Here is a 20,258-nt window from a genome sequence, read left to right as displayed (position 1 = left end):
ATTATATTGTACATACACACATGTAGTTGTTTTTGGTGTTTGGCTTAGTGTTATGTTAGAATCATTATTATACTCATACCTTTTGTTCTTTAATATTTTGAGTTGTTTTTAGCTTTATTTTTTTGTTTTCATTTAAATGTTAAGTTTTGAAATTTTGTTGTATGCATTCATTTTTATAAATGTGTATATATAGTATTTATAAAGTTTTAGCTTTTAATTTTGGATCTGTTTTAGTTGTTTTAATACTACAATTGATTGCTTCTGTTATCCTCATTTGTAAGTCGCTTTGGATAAAAGCGTCTGCTAAATGACTAAATATAAATAAAGTATAATATAATATAATAGAAGTCTATGGAAAGTCCCCACAATTCACAGAAACAAGTACGTTTGTTTTAGTAGTTTACGGGGACTCTCTATAGGCGTAATGGTTTTATACTGTACACACTGTATGTGCTATTGCCCTACACCAACCCTACACCTAAACCTACCCCTTACAGGAGACTGTCTGCATTTTTAGATAAAAAAACCCCTGTTCTTCAAAGGTAGCCAGATGTTCTCCTCACAGTTTCATGGGTCTCATGAGATGATAAAGAGAACAGGCAGGAAGCTAGTCAGATACTTGGGCGTTGTGTTGGTCATTTGTAAATTTTACGACTCGGCGATGGAGGGAAAACTCCTTGGAATGTTCTGAGTTAAGATTGTATGTGTGTTCTTTTCGACCAAGTTCTATAAAATGTTGAAAATCGCTTACGTCCCCATGAGAACCAATTACCATCCACATCTGGCTATTATGTGCTTTTATGAGGTTAAACCAAACATAAACCATTTTTCATACATCTCCATTTTTGCACCATTTTGGACTCTGCAGCGTCAGATGCCTCTTCAGTGTTAGCTCCTTTGATTTGTCCAGTTTCTGCCAGCTCCTCCAGGTAACGGAAGAATAAAATAAAAGATCAATCAATAATACAGTAATTGTCTACTGATTTATAAATGTAATGATTTAAAAAAAATTATAATTGAATACCTTTAAAAATATGCATAAATTTACTAGACTAAAACTAGTAAAAATAAACAGGAAAGTTATGCTAAAATATCAATACTATATAGAACAAATATATATATATATATATATATATATATATATATATACATACACACACACACACACACACACACACATCTACGCAGTGTAGAATACAATGTATATTATGGGACAACTTTCTTCAGTTTTACAACAGTCAAGAATGCCCAGCCATGTTTACTGAATGTTCTTCATGACTGATATAATGTGCTGTTTAAAAGAATGAACAATGGTTAGGTCATAGAGGATAGCACATAGTATACTAAAAATAAGAGTAACACTAGGGCTGCACGATATATCGCACAGGATATTTAATGCGCATCTTGTCAGTAAAGCCGCTTCTGTAATCAGCGATAATTTCCATCACGTGCATGATTTCACATGGAGCAGCATTTACTACACAGAGCCGATGTTCACTGACAAGCTGCACAAACCACGTTCATTATCAATGTGGATTTGCGCGGCTTGTCAGTGAACATCGGCTCTGTGTAGTAAATGCTGCTCCATGTGAAATCACGCACGTGATGGAAATTACTGCTGATTACAGAACCGGCTTTACTGACAAGATGCGCATTAAATATCGCATACGATATATCGTGCAGCCCAAAGTAACACTGACCTATTGAGTACTCCTGCCCTGAGAGCAGTCCATAGTTTGGAGAAAATAACAATAATATGAATATTGAGTACTCCTGACCTGAGAGCAGCGCATAGTTCAGTAAAAAGATAAGTAATAGGGACCTATTGAGTTTAGTAAAAATAACAGTGATATTAATATTGAGTACTCTTGCCCCGAGAGCAGCACATAGTTCTGTAAAAATAACAGTAATAGGGACCTATTGAGTACTCCTGCCCTGAGAGCAGTACGTAGTTCAGTAAAAATAATATGAATATTGACTACTCCTGCCCTGAGAGCAGCACATAGTTCAGTAAAAAGAACAGTAATATGAATATTGAGTACTCTTGCCCTGAGAGCAGTACTAATGCTAATGCTAACGCTAACTGACTGATGAAATGTCACAGAGATTTGAATAAGTTATGTTGTCGCTCATATCGGTTTCACAGATAGCGCGGTAGCATTGGAAAAGCATGTTTTACTCCAGTTACCTCATTAGCAGCTTTGGTGCAATGGACTGATGAAGCAGTCTAATGAAAATGCATACTATATGATATATTTAGTCAATGATTATTTGTTCTGTGCATCTTTGTTCGCTAATTATCTCACTAAAGGTTAGAGATGTTTTTTTGTTTGTTTGTTTGTTTCATTAAAATACATGGTAAATTAACTTACCTTGTTATAAATGCCTCCCACGAAGCTTCAGTAACGTATCTGCCTGAAGCATTTCCTCCACAAGTTCAAATTTCCTGACCCCGCCTCTGCTTCAATTTCATTGGTTGAATCTGTGAACCAATCATTTTCCTTTCTGCCCTCAGAACATGTTTGAGTAAGGAAAACTCCCATCTGCCAAACATGGCAACTGTTTTTATATGGCTAAAGAACATATTTCACTGTATTATGCCACTGTCTTCACAAAGAAGTGTCTAGAGTCATGAAATGATTATGTCTAGTCGTCAACTATATCAACATTTTTTACCCTGTTGTTTTATGTTCAAGACTTTTTAATGCAGCCTACACTAATCCATAATGGTCAGTAAGCTTAAAAAAAATAAAAAAAAGCCTGTACTGACAATGAAAATTAGAACGGAGTAAATATTTGGGTGGTGTAATATTATAATACAATGTCATTAATCAATATATTAGGATAACCCATGTTATTCAAATTACTAAAATAGCCAATAGACAATAATGAGCAATAATAATTCACCACACTGCACAGGATGATGCTATGACAAATTCAAGCGCACAGCTTCACCTATGCCCAATTAATTTGTTTAGTTATATCATTTATAATTTGAATAAGAGAACAATGGCAATAAACTTTGGGTAATCAAAAAACATGTTTTATTAATTACATCATAGATCGGAGTTTTTTTTCCTTCAGGAAACGGCCAGACTAGAATTATAGCAACACAGTAGCGAGCAATAAACGATATGGCAAGACAAAAATACGGTAATACGGACAATAATTCCTGCGGTCCCCACGAGGGAAAAAAATATTAAAAATAGTAAATGATGTTTATCTGAAAGTGTAACAATGCAAACAGGTTTTCTGTAAGGGGTAGGTTTAGGGTTAGGGGATAGAAAATATATTTTGGTCAGTATAATATATTATTATAATATATTTGGTCAGCGGAAGTTAAAATCAGCTCGTAAGTGTATTTACTTGTCTCATTAGTGTTTAGCACAGTTGTCCTTGCTAGGAAACACTCGTTTTGTTTACTGTGTGGAGACGTGCTGAAATCGTGTTTGGTCTTGTTCTGTATCACGTACCTTGTCAGTGTCATATGCTTGCTTGGCCATTTGTTGTGATTAACAGGAAAGTGTGTCCAGCTGAATTCAATTAGTATTTTGTTAGAAGAGATTGAAAAAACTTAGTTTACTGCGGCTGCCGTCGTGTGAAGACCGAAGAGTGTAAAGACCATCGACTCTACCATGCAGGGACAACAGCAAGGGACATAAGTATCACTTTTTATTTATCCTCTTTCCTACTACTTATTTAACTTCTGTTTCAGTTTTAACCATTTCTTACTATGAAAGTAAGTTGTTGTTTTTAGCATGTGTGTTTGGCTCAGTGTAATTTTTTTAGGATTACTGATAAACTAATGTAGATTGATTTTGTATTTGTTATCTATTTTAGTTAAAGTTGGAGTAATGTTATTTCATTCGTTTTTTTATTACGTTTTATTTAATTTTAGTTATTTTAGTACTTCAACAAACTACACTGAAATGAAAAAAATTATATATATATATATATATATATATATATATATATATATATATATGTGTGTGTATGTGTGTGTGTGTGTGTGTGTGTGTGTGTATGTGGGGGGGGGTGGGGGTGGGGGTGGGGGTGGGGGTTGTACATACACACATGTAGTTGTTTTTGTTGTTTGGCTTAGTGTTATGTTAGAATCATTATTATACTCATACCTTTTGTTCTTTAATATTTTGAGTTGTTTTAGCTTTATTTTTTGTTTTCATTTAAATGTTAAGTTTTGAAATTTTGTTGTATGCATTCATTTTTATAAATGTGTATATATAGTATTTATAAAGTTTTAGCTTTTAATTTTGGATCGGTTTTAGTTGTTTTAATACTACAATTGATTGCTTCTGTTATCCTCATTTGTAAGTCGCTTTGGATAAAAGCGTCTGCTAAATGACTAAATATAAATAAAGTATAATATAATATAATAGAAGTCTATGGAAAGTCCCCACAATTCACAGAAACAAGTACGTTTGTTTTAGTAGTTTACGGGGACTCTCTATAGGCGTAATGGTTTTTATACTGTACACACTGTATGTGCTATTGCCCTACACCAACCCTACACCTAAACCTACCCCTTACAGGAGACTGTCTGCATTTTTAGATAAAAAAAACCCCACCATTTAGTATGGTTTTTTAAGCCTTTTGTTTTATGGGGACATTGGCAGTGTCCTCATAAACCACCTTCAAATTGTAATACCTCTGTCATACCTATGTCATTATACAAATTTTGTCCCCGTAAACCACAAAAACCAGTACAGTGGCGCCTGCAGGTGTATGGCTGTATGCACTGTGCGTACCATGAGTGCTCTGACTGACCTGAGAAACATCTGGCCGAACGCGTCTCATAGCCTTCCCCTGGCAACGGGTCTGAAATTAACGGGGGCTTGACGCAAAATGCCACCAAATTGTCACGAATAAAGTAAAATTGAAATTAAAAGTGTTGATTGCAGCATTACATTTAGATCTGATCATATCGGATCATATTTCTTTTTACAGCGTTGCGCATTTTAACCAATCACACACGATTCTGTTGAGTTTATGAATGCAACGGTCAGTCAGAAGTGTTCAGATGAGTCATCGCTTTTGTTCAGTGCGGACACTTGCTGACTGAATTCTGCACTCTCGCGAATTCTCTCATAAACAACAAAGTGCAGATAAGTAAGAGATTAATTTGACAGTGTAGACAGCTTCATTGATAATAACGGGAGTTTTCTGAGAGTGTTTAAACTCACGCTAGACTATAGTCAGTGACAATGTGATAATGTAAATGTTCTTTGCTCACTTTAGGTGTATAATTTATTCGCTTGAATAACTGGAAATTTAATAAAATAATGAAATAATTAGTAGCTTACAATGTTTTTCTTAAACTGTGATCACATTAAAGATAAATGGCCCAGGCCCAGGTTACTTTTGAGGTCTGGTACAAATATGACATACAAAAATACATATGCTATAGGCTCATATGTATGCACGATCAATCATTAAAATACTGCGATTCAAACACGCGTTACCTTATCCCTTAATGACATTGATTCCGCTGTCTATTGAACCTTTGAAATCACAATCACATCAGAATATTTACACCTGTTTTCGTGCAGCCGCTGATCCAGAGAGAGCAGCGCTCATCATGTAAGCTTTATGTTGAAACAGCTTCGCAAACAGTCTACACAGCAGGCTACATTTCTGTGTTGCAGACATTAAATAATAACGAAAGTATTAGGATAAAAGTTTATGGTCCGGATATAGCCACGATCAAAATTAGGAACTGATCTTTGGAACTAATGTTACGCTTCAAATAAAGACTGTATATGTTACATTATGCCAGTAGGTGGTGACCAGTGATTGTTCAAATGTATTTGATTTCTGAATCATTCATTCAAGAGATTAGTTCAAAAACTCTGGAGGAAGTCTTCATTCATTTATTTCAAATGATTTTTTACATCATGAATTCATTTAAATTAATAAATATTTTTAAATAGACTCATTTATAACATTAAAAAAAAAAAACATTTAGTCAGAACCTCAAGAATATTAGCCTACATATTATTTAGTTTGGTTGTCTAATGTTTTGATTTCTGAATCGTGGGAGAACCGTGATCTCTATTCTAAAAATCAATTATCCAAAGTCATAGCTTAAAAAATACATAATGTATCTGGCATCTAAATAATGCTATTAGTACTGTTTCTAATATTAAAATGTACAGACTAGGATGTAAAAAGTACAATCTTACAGACTGTAGTACATTAACAAGGATTTGCTACAATTATAATGCATTATAATGCCGTTTCTCATCTAGTGTGCGAAGTTCTGCAAACCAAAACCCTCTCGCACCAATCGCAAACAAAGTTGTCCAGCTGTCGAGCATAGTTACTACTCTCACAATTCTGAGAAATAAAGTAATAAAGTGCGAGATATAAACTTGCAATTGTAAGAAAAGTCTCTCTTTTTTCCCCTCAGAATGGACTTTATGTCAGAATTGTGAGATAAAGTCACAATTACCTTGTTTTATTTTTTATTCAGTGATGGAAACGAGCTTTCATAAATTATGAAGAAATTGAATGAATGTGAATTTAGTGAGTCAGAGACACTGTTGATTTCCAGGGAATTATTGCATACTTGAATCACAACGACCTGTAAATGAAACATTATTGCTATTACATATCATAATTTTATAATCATTCCTATTTGTGCAGCATGTGTCATAAGTTATTGTACCGTTGTGAGAACACACTCACGTTTGTCAGCGTTCTGCTTCACTTCCTGTTTAGGGGTTTGAGACCACCTCAGTGTCACGTCTGTGATTCCTCTATCAGCCAGAGCAGATCCCAACTGGAAATAACATTCATACTAAACTGATTAGATCAGAATATGACAAGACATTGAGATCTTCCTCTCCTCTTTTCTCGTGTCATGTCCCAAACAGTACTTTTGTAAAATCAGTCTCTTTAAAATGTGAGAATATTGTAAATTTGTTCATGCTGTAAATTAGTTTGAATAATCAATAGGTGATCGGCACTTCAGTCGGTGAACCTTTGTATCATAATATAAACCAGTTCTCTCTTTGCAAATGCAACTGCAGGAGAACAGCAGTTGATTTAGTTTTTAACAAAAATACAAGATGGGCTCTGATTGGTTAGCTGGCCCAGTGTGTTGTGATTGGCTAAACCGCCTCCGGTTGTATTGTAAACAATGGGGTCGTCTATATTGCTTGTCAGTTTGAGCCCGATTGAGACGCAGAGGATATTAGTGAAGAGGATCGCGCAGAGCACGGCTTTTAATGGTAGGCCTGTTTTTTGTTTGTTGTTGTCTCATACTTTTAGAGACGCTGTTATTATGCTACTGCTTATGTTAGCTTTTAATATACGTTTTTATCCTGATTAAAGCTTTAATACAGTGCGGCAACTGTCCATGTTTAACGCTTGCCATAGCTATGTGAAAATAAGTGTATAAATGGAACAGTTCTGAATGAGAGAGAGAGAGAGCGAGAGAGATGCAGAGCAGGGCGATGCGAGGAACAGTATTAAGAACCACTGCTTTACAACATTGATTTTGAAACTTGTGAATACATGAGAATCGTTAGAAGACAGAATCGCGATTCATACAGTATATGAATCATTTTTACATGCACCCCAAGTTTTCTTCCTCTTCTCTGAAGCAGCGCAGCATGGCCTCGCCCCCTTCGTTGCATGTTCCCGGGGGGCGGGGTTTATCTGGGTTTATGATGTCACTAACCCGGAAGTATTTTGCTGTAGTCCCTTACCAGCCGTTCACTGCAGACGATGCTTTGCTAATTCTGTAAAAGACAATTTCTCCCTTTGCATTGAACTTTGAGCTTCGTAACTTTGCAGATGTTGTTTATGCTCACACAGCTACATTACACACTAACACAAGTTAAAAAGGTGAAATCGTATTATATGACCCCTTTAACAATGCAATAAGTGTTGGTTTTCTCATCAATTGTTACTTTTTTTTCTCACCTGTTTCAGAACGTTTTCTCTTATTGTAGAGTCGGTCAAATCTTTGCTGGAGTGAAACAGCAGTTTTACAAATGATCTTTTTAAACAGGGACCTAGAAAAATATATTCATATATATGTAAATTCATAAAAAATGCTAAGAAATATGGTTTGCACCCTACAAATGAGCTTGCATTTATTAAAACTTATCCACGCGCCTCACTGCGGCATATTGACAAAAATTGATGATGTGAAGATATTATTATCTGATATATTATAAACCAATATTACTGATGTATACCTTCTCCATAGACCTTCACCTCACACAGAGTGAGTATCTTCATGTCTCCAGGAATGATCAGATTCACGTAACGTCCCTCCATCCCATCACATGAGTAGCTGTAGGACTCACCTGCTGGAATAGCAGGAATAACAGCACATCTACAGACAGAGAAACAGATGAGGGATATAAAAATACTGTCATATCTGCATTAATCCTTCACATTTGTCCTTGATGTCTCACACTCTTTCAACCTCAAGTTTCTCACATGGGATTGTTGATGCCGTTTTTCTCCAAAGAGTTTCCGATGCGAATCTCTGCTCCGTTTATTTGTTCTGCACAGCAGTCTTTTCTATTAGTGACGACCACTTTACTAACTCGGTAGACATCCTGCAGATCCAGCCTCCACCACGGGTCTGTCTCATTAAGGGTTGAGGAGCATCCCGTATACAGCTGCTGGAGACCTCGATCAATGGCTTTTTCAGCAAACCAGTCCGCAGATGTTGACGACTGTATAGCAGCTCCAGCTACTGCCAGATTTTCTAAAAAAAAATGTATGAAAAAAATGTCACGACTCGTCTTGATGCACAAAGTTTGCAGCAGAGGGGAAGATTACTGAGGAACAACGACTGGAGGTGAAGTGAATTATTACTGCATCAACTACTCTCACCAAACCGAATTGTGAAAATTATGATTTTGTGTTCCTTTATAGTACGTTTCAAGTATGGCATGATATTACATGAATTATATATTAAATGTAGAATATTGGACTTAATGCTCTACAACAATGAATTACCAGCCAAATACCCGTAGACTTCAACCTCACAAAGCGCAAGAATCTTCCAGTCTCCAGGGATATGAATAATCACATAACGTCCATCTAATCCATCACATGAGTAGTTATAGGACTCACCTGCTGGAATAGCAGGAATAACAGCACATCTACAGACAGAGAAACACATGAAGGATATAAAAATACTGTCATATCTGCATTAATCCTTCACATTTGTCCTTGATGTCTCACACTCTTTCAACCTCAAGTTTCTCACATGTGATTGTTGATGCCGTTGTTCTCCAAAGAGTTTCCGATGTGAATCTCTGCTCCGTTTATTTGTTCTGTACAGCAGTCTTTTCTATTAGTGACGACCACTTTATTAACTCGGTAGACATCCTGCAGATCCAGCCTCCACCACGGCTCTGTCTCATTAAGGGTTGAGGAGCATCCCGTATACAACTGCTGGAGACCTCGATTACCATCAACGGCCCTTTCAGCAACCCAGTCTGCAGATGTTGACGACTGTATAGTGGCTCCTCCTATTGCCCGATTTCCTGGAAAATTAATAAAAACCCGTCGTGACCCATGTTTAAGCACAATTCAAATAAAATTTGAGAGCAACAGTGCAGGAGATGATGGTGAAGTATGTCATTTCTGCACCAACTAGACTTCTGTCACCAAACGGAATTACAAACAGAATTACTTTTTGTCTAACAATGTCCTTCACAACTACACTGAATAAAATTATAAACGCAACACTTTTGTTTTTGTTGTAAAAGGCCACTCTAAAATGTGCAGTTTTTCTGTATTGGGGGGGGTCCGGGGGGTCCGAAAACCAGTCAGTATCTGGTGTGACCACCATTTGCCTCACGCAGTGCTACACATCTCCTTCGCATAGAGTTGATCAGGTTGTTGATTGTGGTCTGTGGAATGTTGGTCCACTCCTCTTCAATGGCTGTGCAAAGTTGCTGGATATTGGCAGGAACTGGAACATGCTGTCGTATACGCCGATCCAGAGCATCCCAAACATGCTCAATGGGTGACATGTCCGGTGAGTATGCTGGCCATGAAAGTACTGGGATGTTTTCAGCTTCCAGGAATTGTGTACAGATCCTTGCAACATGGGGCCGTGCATTATCATCCTGCAACATGAGGTGATGGTCGTAGATGAATGGCACAACAATAGGCCTCAGGATCTCGTCACGGTATCTCTGTGCATTCAAAATGCCATCAACATAACATACGCCTGCCCATACCATAACCCCACTGCCACCATGGGCCACTCGATCCACAACGTTGACATCAGCAAACCGCTCACCCACACGACGCCATACATGCTGTCTGTAAATTCTGTTAATTTATCATGTTAAACAGTCCACATTTGTCAGACAAATCAACAGTCAACTTTCTTTTTTATTCCAAATAGGTGTTATTGAAGATATTGGTTATATTTCCAGTGTACGTATTGGTTATATTTCCAGTGTATTTCCACTGTACGATTCATTCATGAAGAGAACACCTCTCCACAGTGCCAGACGCCATCAAATGTGCGCATTTGCCCACTCAAGTCAGTTACGACGACGAACTGCAGTCAGGTCGAGACCCCGATAAGGACGACGAGCATGCAGATGAGCTTCCCTGAGACGGTTTCTGACAGTTTGTGCAGAAATTCTTTGGTTATGCAAACCGATTGTTGCAGCAGCTGTCCGGGTGGCTGGTCTCAGACGATCTTGGAGGTGAAGATGCTGGATGTAGTCCTGTGCTGGTGTGGTTACACGTGGTCTGCGGTTGTGAGGCCGGTTGGATGTACTGCCAAATTCTCTGAAAGCCTTTGGAGACGGCTTATGGTAGAGAAATGAACATTCAATTCACGGGCAACAGCTCTGGTGGACATTCCTGCAGTCAGCATGCCAATTGCACGCTCCCTCAAAATTTGCGACATCTGTGGCATTGTTCTGTGTGATAAAACTGCACATTTTAGAGTGGCCTTTTATTGTGGCCAGCCTAAGGCACACCTGTGCAATAATCATGCTGTCTAATCAGCATCTTGATATGCCACACCTGTGAGGTGGATGGAGTATCTCAGCAAAGGAGAAGTGCTCACTAACACAGATTTAGCCAGATTTGTGAACAATATTTGAGAGAAATAGGCCTTTTGTGTATATAGAAAAAGTCTTAGATCGTTGAGTTCAGCTCATGAAAAATGGGGGCAAAAACAAAAGTGTTGCGTTTATAATTTTGTTCAGTGTATATACACAAAATTATTAGATGCCCATAGTAATTCATTACATCATTAGTCCCAGCAACCTGGTGGAAATATAACCAATATCTTCAATAACACCTATTTGGAATAAAAAAGAAAGTTGACTGTTGATTTGTCTGTATAGTACCATTACTACCAACTCAAACCTGCTCGAACTCACCCGCTTTCAAACGCTCCTGTCTGGTGTTGTGCGCATGCTCTGGTTTCGAATTACAAAACCAAAAGTTTATATTTACAATACGTTTCTGCAGCACTTTATATTGTAGCAAATCACAGGCATCTCTGTTGAAATCAATGGCCAATCAGAGGATCCAACGACAAGGCGTTGAGAGGTGAATGGCTGCAACTTCTCCGTGAGAGACGCTGCATTCGGCTCCAAGAAACAGAACAAGTGAAGGCTAGTCAGGATCTGCTCTGAACTCATTTTTGTTTTTGCAAGTTTTAGTTCTTCGTGTTCGCAGATCTTCCCATTATAACAAAAGAAAAAGAAAGCATGCACAATGTAAATAAGAGATTCATTGTGTAGTTTTCATGCGAGTAAGCTTGGTCAGTTGCGCTATAAGGGAAGCGCCCTTTGCTCAGTTTTTCTGTATAATCCATTCACAATTTGAAGAAAAGTTTTGTTTGTCTAAGAGGACCAAACGTCCACGTATACGGTTTCAGGATTAACAACCACGAGTGTAAAAAATTAAGTGAGTGAATCCGCTAAATTGTTCTGTGATTAACGGTGATAACTGTAGCAATGGCCAGAATGAACAAGCCAATGTCAAAATAGAGCTGTGCATTAAGTGATGCTGAGTAAATTCAGAGTAACAAAACTACAGTACCAACAAGTCTGTGTTAGCTGAATAGCAGCTTCTACAATTAAAGATAAAACTTAAACCCCTGGTTTCACAGACAAGGCTTAAGCCTAGTCCTAGACTAAAATGTAAGCCTGAGCCGTTTCAATTGAAAGAAACTTGATGATTGATCTTAAAAAAAAAAAATTCTCAAGATGCACACCAGGCAATGTTTTTTTTCTACTTAAATTACTTAAAATTACTTAAATGTCCTAATTGAACTATGGCCTAATCCTGGTTTAGTCTAAGCCCTGTCTGTGAAAAAGCAACTTAAAGACGAGTCACTTTTAAGGCAATGTTTGAAAAATTTAGTTTTTACATTAAATCTAAGAAGTGTCTAAATATTTAATGCGTTATTTAATGTTTATGCCATTAAAAAGTAACAAAATTTGTAGTTAAGTATTTAAATAATTAGAGCTGTCAAAATTAATGCGTTAACGCAAACTCATTTTAACGGCACTAATTTTATTAACGCGTGATTAATGCAGCACACATTTTCTGTTTGACCCGTTGCCTAGCCTGTAGTTGGAGAAATGGAGATGCTGACAGTTTTGCCAACTTAGCGACTTTGTCGCTAGATTCAGAGACTTTTTCAAAAAAGCGCCTAGCAACAATACATAACACATAATTGGACAAACCTTATTTATTTCCCCTTCTGTCGTTCACTTCGACGTTGTGTCGAGTGTACGACACTAGGGGTCGCTCTTGGGAGCCCAAACACCTCTGCCATATTTGAGAAAAGGCCAATGAAATTGGGTGTGCAGAATTTGCATAGCTAGCCACACCCGGATATCCGGGTATAAATAGGCTAGCGTAGCATCTGCTCACTCGTTCTGTTTTTTGGAGCCGAATGCAGCATCTCTCACGGAGAAGTTGCAGCCATTCACCTCTCAAAGCCTTGTCGTTGGATCTAAGGCACAGTCAGCAGTCTCTCCCTTCTCAAGCACGGCTAAGTGTTGTGAGAGTATCCCTGGGTGCTTCGACGGCGATCTCTGGAAGAAGCATTCCTCTGAAAGAGCAAAAACTTCTAAAAGAGCAAAAACATGGTGGGATTGTGTGATTCGCCATGCCTTTCCGTCCGTGTGTTTCTGGGTGCGGTTGGCATGTCCCGGAAGACCGCCACGACCGCTGTATTTAATGTTTGGGCCACGCTCACGCTGAGGCAGCGCTCGTGGATGGGTTGTGCCCCGCTTGCGAGGCACTTTCTATCGGCACGTTGCGCTCGCGGCTCGGGTTCTTTACCAAAGGACCCCAAGTCACCGCAGCTGCTTGCTGTCCTGGTTCTTCTACCTCCGGGTATGAAGCTACAGCAATGTGTACTGCGGGAGGGCATGGGGAGAATGAGACAGTTTCGCCAGGTCAATCCCCGTGGGCTTCACATTCTTCACCAGCTTCGTTTTTACCGGTCGAGTTTCCGGATGAGTTTGAGAACCCGTCTGTGGGCGGGCTCAATTTCTCTTTTGGGACTCATGAGCAGGATGAGCTGTCGATCGCAGTATCGGAGGGTGGGCTCGAGCCATCGGAAGTGGATGTCTCGGCTGAGCAGGCCCCTCTGGGTGCCAGGCCTCAGTCCAAGGCTGACGCTGAGATGGCAGCTGTGCTTGCCCGGGCAGCCAAGAGCATCAGGCTGGAGTGGTCTCCCCCACCCTGCCCCGAGCATTCGCGGCTGGATGATTGGTTTCTGGGTGCTGAGCGCAACGCTAAGTCGCATTCGGCCCCGGTGCCTTTCTTCCCGGAAGTGCATGAGGAGCTGACAAAATTGTGAAAGGCCCCTTTTCGGCCGGAACACGGTACACAGGCTCCTCAGCCCTCACCACCCTCGACGGGGGTCCAGCGAGGGGGTATATCAGCGAGGTTCCCCAGGTGGAGAGAGCAATTGTGGTGCATCTGTGCCCGCAAAATGCCACCACCTGGCGGGGCCGCCCGAGACTCCCGTCCAGGGCATGTAAGTTTTCTTTGTCCCTAGTGGCGAAGGCTTACACTGCCTCTGGACAAGCTGCGTCAGTCCTGCATGCTGTGGCAATCCTGCAGATCTACCAGGCCAAGGCGTTGAAAGAACTGCACAAGGGCGGTCCTAACCCAGAGGTATTGCAGGAACTGCGCTCGGCGACCGACTATGCTCTCCGAGCTACGAAGGTCACGGCGCAGGCCCTGGGAAGGGCGACGTCTGCTATGGTAGTCCAGGTACCTCAACCCGGCCAAGATGCGGGAAGCCAAGAAAGTCCGCTTTCTTGACGCCCCCATTTCACAGGCTGGTCTCTTTGGTGACACTGTGGAAGAATTTGCCCAGCAGTTTTAGTATTACTGTAGGGAAAAGGCTCCGGCTGAGGGGACCTTTGACTTTATGGCGACTCTCCCAGATGTTGGAGAGTGAGGTCTTAAGTCTTGGGCGTTTGAAGGTTACGAGGAGGAGAGGTGCATTTGGTCGTGACACGCTGGCTTGTCAACATTTGCACCCCCGTGGACTTGTGACGCAGTTTGGCAGTTGTTTTCCATGGGGACCCCTAGTGTCGTACACTCGACACAACGTCGAAGTGAACGACAGAAGGGGAACGTCTGGTTACGTATGGTAACCCTCGTTCCCTGATGGACTGCCTCTGAGTGGGTTGAGACGCTTCTCAACTCCTCAGAAAAGAACGAGTGAGCCGATGCTAAGCTAGCCTATTTATACCCTGATATCCGGGTGTGGCCAGCTATGCAAAATCTGCACACTCAATTTCATTGGCCTTTTCTCAAAGATGTCAGAGGTGTTTGGGCTCCCAAGAGCGACCCCTAGTGTCATACACTCGACACAATGTCTCCGTTCCCTCCATCAGGGAACGAGGGTTACCATATGTAACCAGACGTTTCTGAGACTCGCCAATACTGCTGCGCGAGTGCAAGGTTTTGCATCTGCTCTGTTCTGCGAGCAGCTGAGGAGCAGCGCTTTTAGTTAGACCAGATATTATGTTGCTTCTTTAATTTTAAATGCAAGTATAGTCAAAATCACAACACAGCTGTTGTTTTTATCTTATGTGTATTTGATTTCATCAGACGACGACTCAAAAATAAATCAGGATTTTTGTACAGATTAACATCTTGGAAGGGAGATCTGATTATGTAGTCTTAATAGGTCACGTTTCAGTCACTATTTCATATTAATTTGGTTGTCTGACAACAGAATCAGTAAAATATAACAATGAAAACAGTTTTATTAAGAATTTGGCTGCATCAAATTGCAGTATGTGGGCACAGAGAAACAAGCAAATCTAATAATAAATAATAAATGTACATTTTGCATGTTCATCAGAAGTGAGCTGCCCTGTCCTGCAGATAATGTAAACAGGCTTGTGTAAGTAAATTGCTCAGTGCAAAGAAAGAGAAGTAACGGGAACCTGGTATTTCTATGTTCTTTTTTCATGTGTTTAATAGACATGAACAAGTTATTTGAAAAACATCTATGACCTCTGAAACATGTCTAGTCTTCATGCTCTGTTGACTATGGTTTCACTAATAATAAACAGACATTTGCATAAAGCATCCATATTTGGAAATGGTAACTGAGCTAATGAGCTCTGCTGGCATCTACTGGTTGTACTGGTAATTTCATGTCATTTTCATCTTACAAATCTTTGTTTTCCACCAGTAGACACATTTTTTTCATGTCATCTTCATGAATTAAATGCCAATCTTTAAAGTTTAAAGTGCATTTTACTGCACAACTCTAGAGTCTTTGTCACCTTTTTCACCCATGATGAGTTTGCATCCCTGTTATATGCTCAAGCCCCACGTTTATCAGAAACATCTGTACATAAGACGCCAGTAAAGCATGAATACTGTCATACTGGTTTGGAAAGACATATATCTGGTGAACTATAAGTTTACAGTAAGTTAGTAAAAAAGTATTTATTACATTCAATAAAGTGCTCTACAAAAACTAATTACCTGCCAAATACCCGTAGACTCCAGCTTCAGCAATACTAAGAATCTGCTGATCTCCAGGAATATGAACAACCATATAACGACCCTCCATCCCACCACATGAGACAGTGGCCGTGGCACCGGCTCCAAGAGTAGAGATTACACCACATCTACAGACAGAAAGATCATCTGTTATCTGTTTCTGTTAATACTTCACTTCAGCCACAGAAATCAAATCAAAAGAAAGAAATCCTCACATGGTGTTGCTGTAAATGTCAAGAAAGTTCCCGATACAAATCACCGCTCCGTTAATCCTATCAGCAAAGGTCGGTCTATTAGTGATGGTCACTCTGTTCACTCTGTATACCTTCAGTAGATCCACTCTCCACCATGGGTTGGTTTCAGTGTTAGTGTGGGACCAGGTGTTCAACAATCCATCAAGAGCCAAATCAGGATAAGCTGCGTCGGAAGTTGAAGACTGACTAGTTTTGCCCCATAGTGCTACATTCTCTGGAAAAAATTCATCAATAAAGGCCAATAAGAAATCATCTACTTTACCAAACTAATCTTTCTTACTCATCATCAAATGATGGGTTAAGGGTGCAAAACAGCGACAGATATTTAAAACACAAGGGTAAAAGAATGATAGTAAACATCTTTTTTTATTATTTTGGATATCCAACATTTATTAGTATAATTCTAATCTTGGCCTATATATCATGATGGGCTTGGTATGTTATATTATACAAAAGCCGTATGATCTGACATTAAAAATTTGTAAAGACTGTTTCTGAAAAAAATAAATTTTGGAGGGAAATATTGCCCATTAATAAGAAGTTCATTTTCTGACTTTGGTCTATCTGATATCAGGAACTATAAACTGGGCATCGAACTGCTTCAGAGATTTATTACAGGGCTAAATTTCTAAGTACTTTTATATCTGCCCATTTAACAGATAAAACAGAACAAAAGTGTTTAGACACTGAAGGATTCTTACCTTCTTGTCCACGTGCCATTTCCTCAATCAATAAAAACCCTGTGGAAACAAGTCAAACAACCGGGTTTTGTTGAATTTGCATTTTAATTCACCTTGATATTTAATAATTAAAAACATTGTCTGAATGATAAAGGAAACATAAAACATTGACTTACGAAATTACCATGTTGGATGAAACACATTAATAATACAAATGATTTTTAATGTGTCAGCGGTTTCATCCAACATGGTCATCAAGCAGAAGACTGAAATCTAAAGTGGGATGAGGACACGTTCCTGTGAATCACTACCAGAATTTCCAGACAAACAGTCATAAAGACTGTCAAACCTGTAAGGTTGAAAATGATTAAAGACTTCTGCTTTCCTGTCCCAAACCTATCTTCCATAACAAAAGGGTAATTTGGCATTTTCTGAAAACACAGAAGTGCTGATAGCAATCAAGGCCTGTAGGCCAAGATGTCTATACATTGGGGGTCTACTAATTGTCACCCCTTTAGTACAGTTAGTGAAGCTGTAGTTTGCTGATTGGTCAGTTTGAATGTTTTAGTCACATGGTCAAGGAAGGGATAAAAGAGGATTGTAACTGTTGCTCTGTGTCTTTTCTTGGCTGGCGATCTCTCTTTCTTCGTTGGGGTCCTCTTCATGGGGCTCTGCTCTCTCTCTTTTTCTCTCTCTCAGGTAACATTTACACACATGCTGGGTACAATTATCGGTTTATGTTTTACTATCCTTCATCTGTTTTGTAACCATAACAAAATACTGTTATTAAACCATTTCAATTATAAATTATGTGCTAACTAATCTTGATTCAAGGTTAATATTGAAGTGCTACCTATTGCAGTACAATTTAGTCACATGATAGCAATGCTCTCACACATATTTGGCTATTCTAGCTGCGCTTATTTCCGTCGTTGGTATAAGTGGCAGTGGGTGGTGATAGACAAGAAATGTACAGTTTTATATCATCCTGCTGTTAATGTTTATTTAGTCATTCAGCCTGAACCACTGTAGGGACACCACCTTACAAAGCATTTACATACACAAACAAGCAAATATTTTACATTAGATTTGTTTGGTAAAGTAGATCCAAAATAATAAAAATAAAATAATCTGAGAAAAACAATCCTAGATATCAAGTGACAAACAAAACCATAATTGACAATCTACACTACCCTTCAAACGTTAAACGTTCAAACTTGATACTTTTATTCATCAAGGACACATTAAAGTGATCAAAAGTGCCAGTAAAGACATTTTTATTTGTTACAAAAGATTTCTGTTTCAAATAAATGCTGTTCTTTTAAACTTTCCATTCATCTGTAAATCCTGAAAAATAGGATGAATCACGGTTTCCACAAAAATATGAAGCAGCACAACTGTTTTAAACATTGATAATAATCAGAAATGTTTCTTGAGCAGCAAATCAGCATATTAGAATGATTTCTGAAGATCATGTGACACTGAAGACTGGAGTAATGATGCTGAAAATTCAGCTTTGATCACAGAAATAAATTACATTTTAACAGATATTCACATGTGAAAAAAAACAGCTTAATTATAGACAAGCATGAATGTATGAAACAGCAACTCATTTAGATTATTTAGCTTTGTTTGGCCAGAATATTTAAAACTTTATAATATGCTGTAAATCCACATTAGAGGACGAGATGAGTGTTGGCATCTCTGAACAAAGAAAAACATTACAGAAAACTCAGCGTTAATATCAGTGTAAAATAGCAGATACATGAATGTTGTACGTTACCCAGTAAGATCCACAGGCACTTGTAGAGCTTCTTCATGGCTGATTAAAGGTGTCTGTCTTTCTTTAGGATGAAGAGTGTGAGTGATGTACGTTTTATGGAGGATGATCTGTTTATATGTGCATCACATGACCAACCTGGTCTCTCCTCCCTTCAGTCACACTCGCCCGTCTCTCAGGTTTCAAACAAACACGCTGTATTTGTTTAACTTGTCCTAATGTCTATTGGATCAGTGTGAATTTTGTGCACAGTTGTTATTGTGTACATCTTTATTGTCATTTATACTGTGCAAGAACCTGCAAGAATTGCAGAACTGCACAAAACTATTATACTAAAACTAAAAAATATTGTGTTCAGCACAGATTTTCAGGGAGTTTGTGCTGAAACTCCTGTCAGTTTACACAGGCCTGCCAAATCAGGTGCAAGCACGCAGACAAACAAAAAATGCATGCAATGCGTGAAATACGTGTACAGTACCGATAAATCACATAACTGGTACTGCGTGTGTTAACTGGGAAGGATTTGCATGAACGTATGTTTCTTTTCGGAAGCAGTTTCCATGTTTCATTAACAGTTCTAGTATTGTATATTCACATGTAACGGTAGTTTCCATAACCCAAAAATAGCAAGTTATTTTCACTTTGTGTCATTTTGTGTATGTTTAAATGTCTGTGGAGGCTCATACCAACTTAATTAGCCCTTTTCACAAGAATCGGAAATTACGTCAGCGCAGGGTAAAGTTAGTTCTGTTACAGGTCTGCGCCTATTATATCAGTGTGCCCTTTTCTCAAATAATGATTCTTACCTTTTCTGTTTTGTCTGTTTTCCAAGTTGTTGTTATATAATCTATAAAGAAATATCATTTTACTTGTTTGTAACTTATATGGCCACTCAGACCGTTGACTCGTGAGATAATCTGCTTAACATAGCGCTGGATGGATTTATTCTCCATCTCCAGCAAGGTCCCTTTTTTTTTAAATAGTCTTTGATCTCCGGTACATTTGAGCGTATTATCTCAATTTACTCAGTCATTTCCCCTCGAATCACCACATCATGATAAATTACTTAAAAATGACAACATTTTTGTCCAGATGCACATTTTTCCAAGAATACATTAAACAATTCTCAGTCTGGTTGAAACATATTAAACTCAACACGACAATGTAATCCTGATAGAACAGGAACAAAGCCACGAATCCGAGTCATCTCTTGTTTAATATGTATTACCCAGGGCACACTATACAATGTACATTCACTCCATCACATTAATGCAAAGGAGAGCAAGTAGAAAATTCAACATTACTTTAATAATAGCGGAAAAAAATCACATGGGGAGTCATAATGCACAGCCAGCACCAAACGGACAAAATTATAAGTAAATAATCCACCTCTTTCTGAAGCAACTTCCTTTTTACAGGGTTTACTCGATATGGATGTTGTTTTACAGGTTGAGCCATACCAATATCAATGTCATGCTTAATGACATGAGTTCGGGTAGGAATATCAGAAAAGATAGAGGG

The 20,258-nt window shown here is 38.8% G+C and overlaps 2 protein-coding genes across 2 annotated transcripts; both read right to left on the bottom strand.

The window, feature by feature from the left end:
- Window positions 1-6,021: 6,021 nt before the first annotated feature.
- LOC131534418 (fucolectin-like) lies at window positions 6,022-8,935 on the bottom strand. Its single transcript, XM_058767280.1, has 6 exons — window positions 8,875-8,935; window positions 8,473-8,746; window positions 8,226-8,365; window positions 7,948-8,039; window positions 6,706-6,799; window positions 6,022-6,601 (listed from the first exon to the last, which is right to left on the bottom strand). The coding sequence occupies exons 1-6, from the start codon at window positions 8,933-8,935 to the stop codon at window positions 6,576-6,578; spliced, it is 687 nt and encodes a 228-aa protein (XP_058623263.1). The 3' UTR covers window positions 6,022-6,575.
- On the bottom strand, window positions 8,694-18,802 carry LOC131536827 (fucolectin-4-like). The gene is made up of 6 exons (XM_058769964.1): window positions 18,741-18,802; window positions 16,979-17,017; window positions 16,239-16,491; window positions 16,006-16,151; window positions 9,254-9,533; window positions 8,694-9,146 (listed from the first exon to the last, which is right to left on the bottom strand). The coding sequence occupies exons 1-6, from the start codon at window positions 18,775-18,777 to the stop codon at window positions 8,984-8,986; spliced, it is 918 nt and encodes a 305-aa protein (XP_058625947.1). The 5' UTR covers window positions 18,778-18,802; the 3' UTR covers window positions 8,694-8,983.
- Window positions 18,803-20,258: the final 1,456 nt, after the last annotated feature.

Source organism: Onychostoma macrolepis, chromosome 03, assembly GCF_012432095.1.
Source record: "Onychostoma macrolepis isolate SWU-2019 chromosome 03, ASM1243209v1, whole genome shotgun sequence".
In the NCBI taxonomy this organism is placed as follows: domain Eukaryota; kingdom Metazoa; phylum Chordata; class Actinopteri; order Cypriniformes; family Cyprinidae; genus Onychostoma; species Onychostoma macrolepis.
Note: the sequence above shows the minus strand (reverse complement) of the source record. Positions and strands in the feature narration are given on the sequence as shown.

Coding starts and splice junctions, on each gene's coding strand:
- LOC131534418 (XM_058767280.1), bottom strand. CDS start 8,935: ATGCCATACTTGAAACGTACTATAAAGGAACACAAAATCATAATTTTC. Junction 8,747..8,874: donor AATTTTCACAATTCGGTTTG/GTGAGAGTAGTT, acceptor ATTTTTTTTTAG/AAAATCTGGCAGTAGCTGGA. Junction 6,602..6,705: donor GAAGCAGAACGCTGACAAAC/GTGAGTGTGTTC, acceptor TTTCATTTACAG/GTCGTTGTGATTCAAGTATG.
- LOC131536827 (XM_058769964.1), bottom strand. CDS start 18,777: ATGAAGAAGCTCTACAAGTGCCTGTGGATCTTACTGG. Junction 17,018..18,740: donor GTGCCTGTGGATCTTACTGG/GTAACGTACAAC, acceptor TTGTTTCCACAG/GGTTTTTATTGATTGAGGAA. Junction 9,147..9,253: donor AACGGCATCAACAATCACAT/GTGAGAAACTTG, acceptor CTCTGTCTGTAG/ATGTGCTGTTATTCCTGCTA.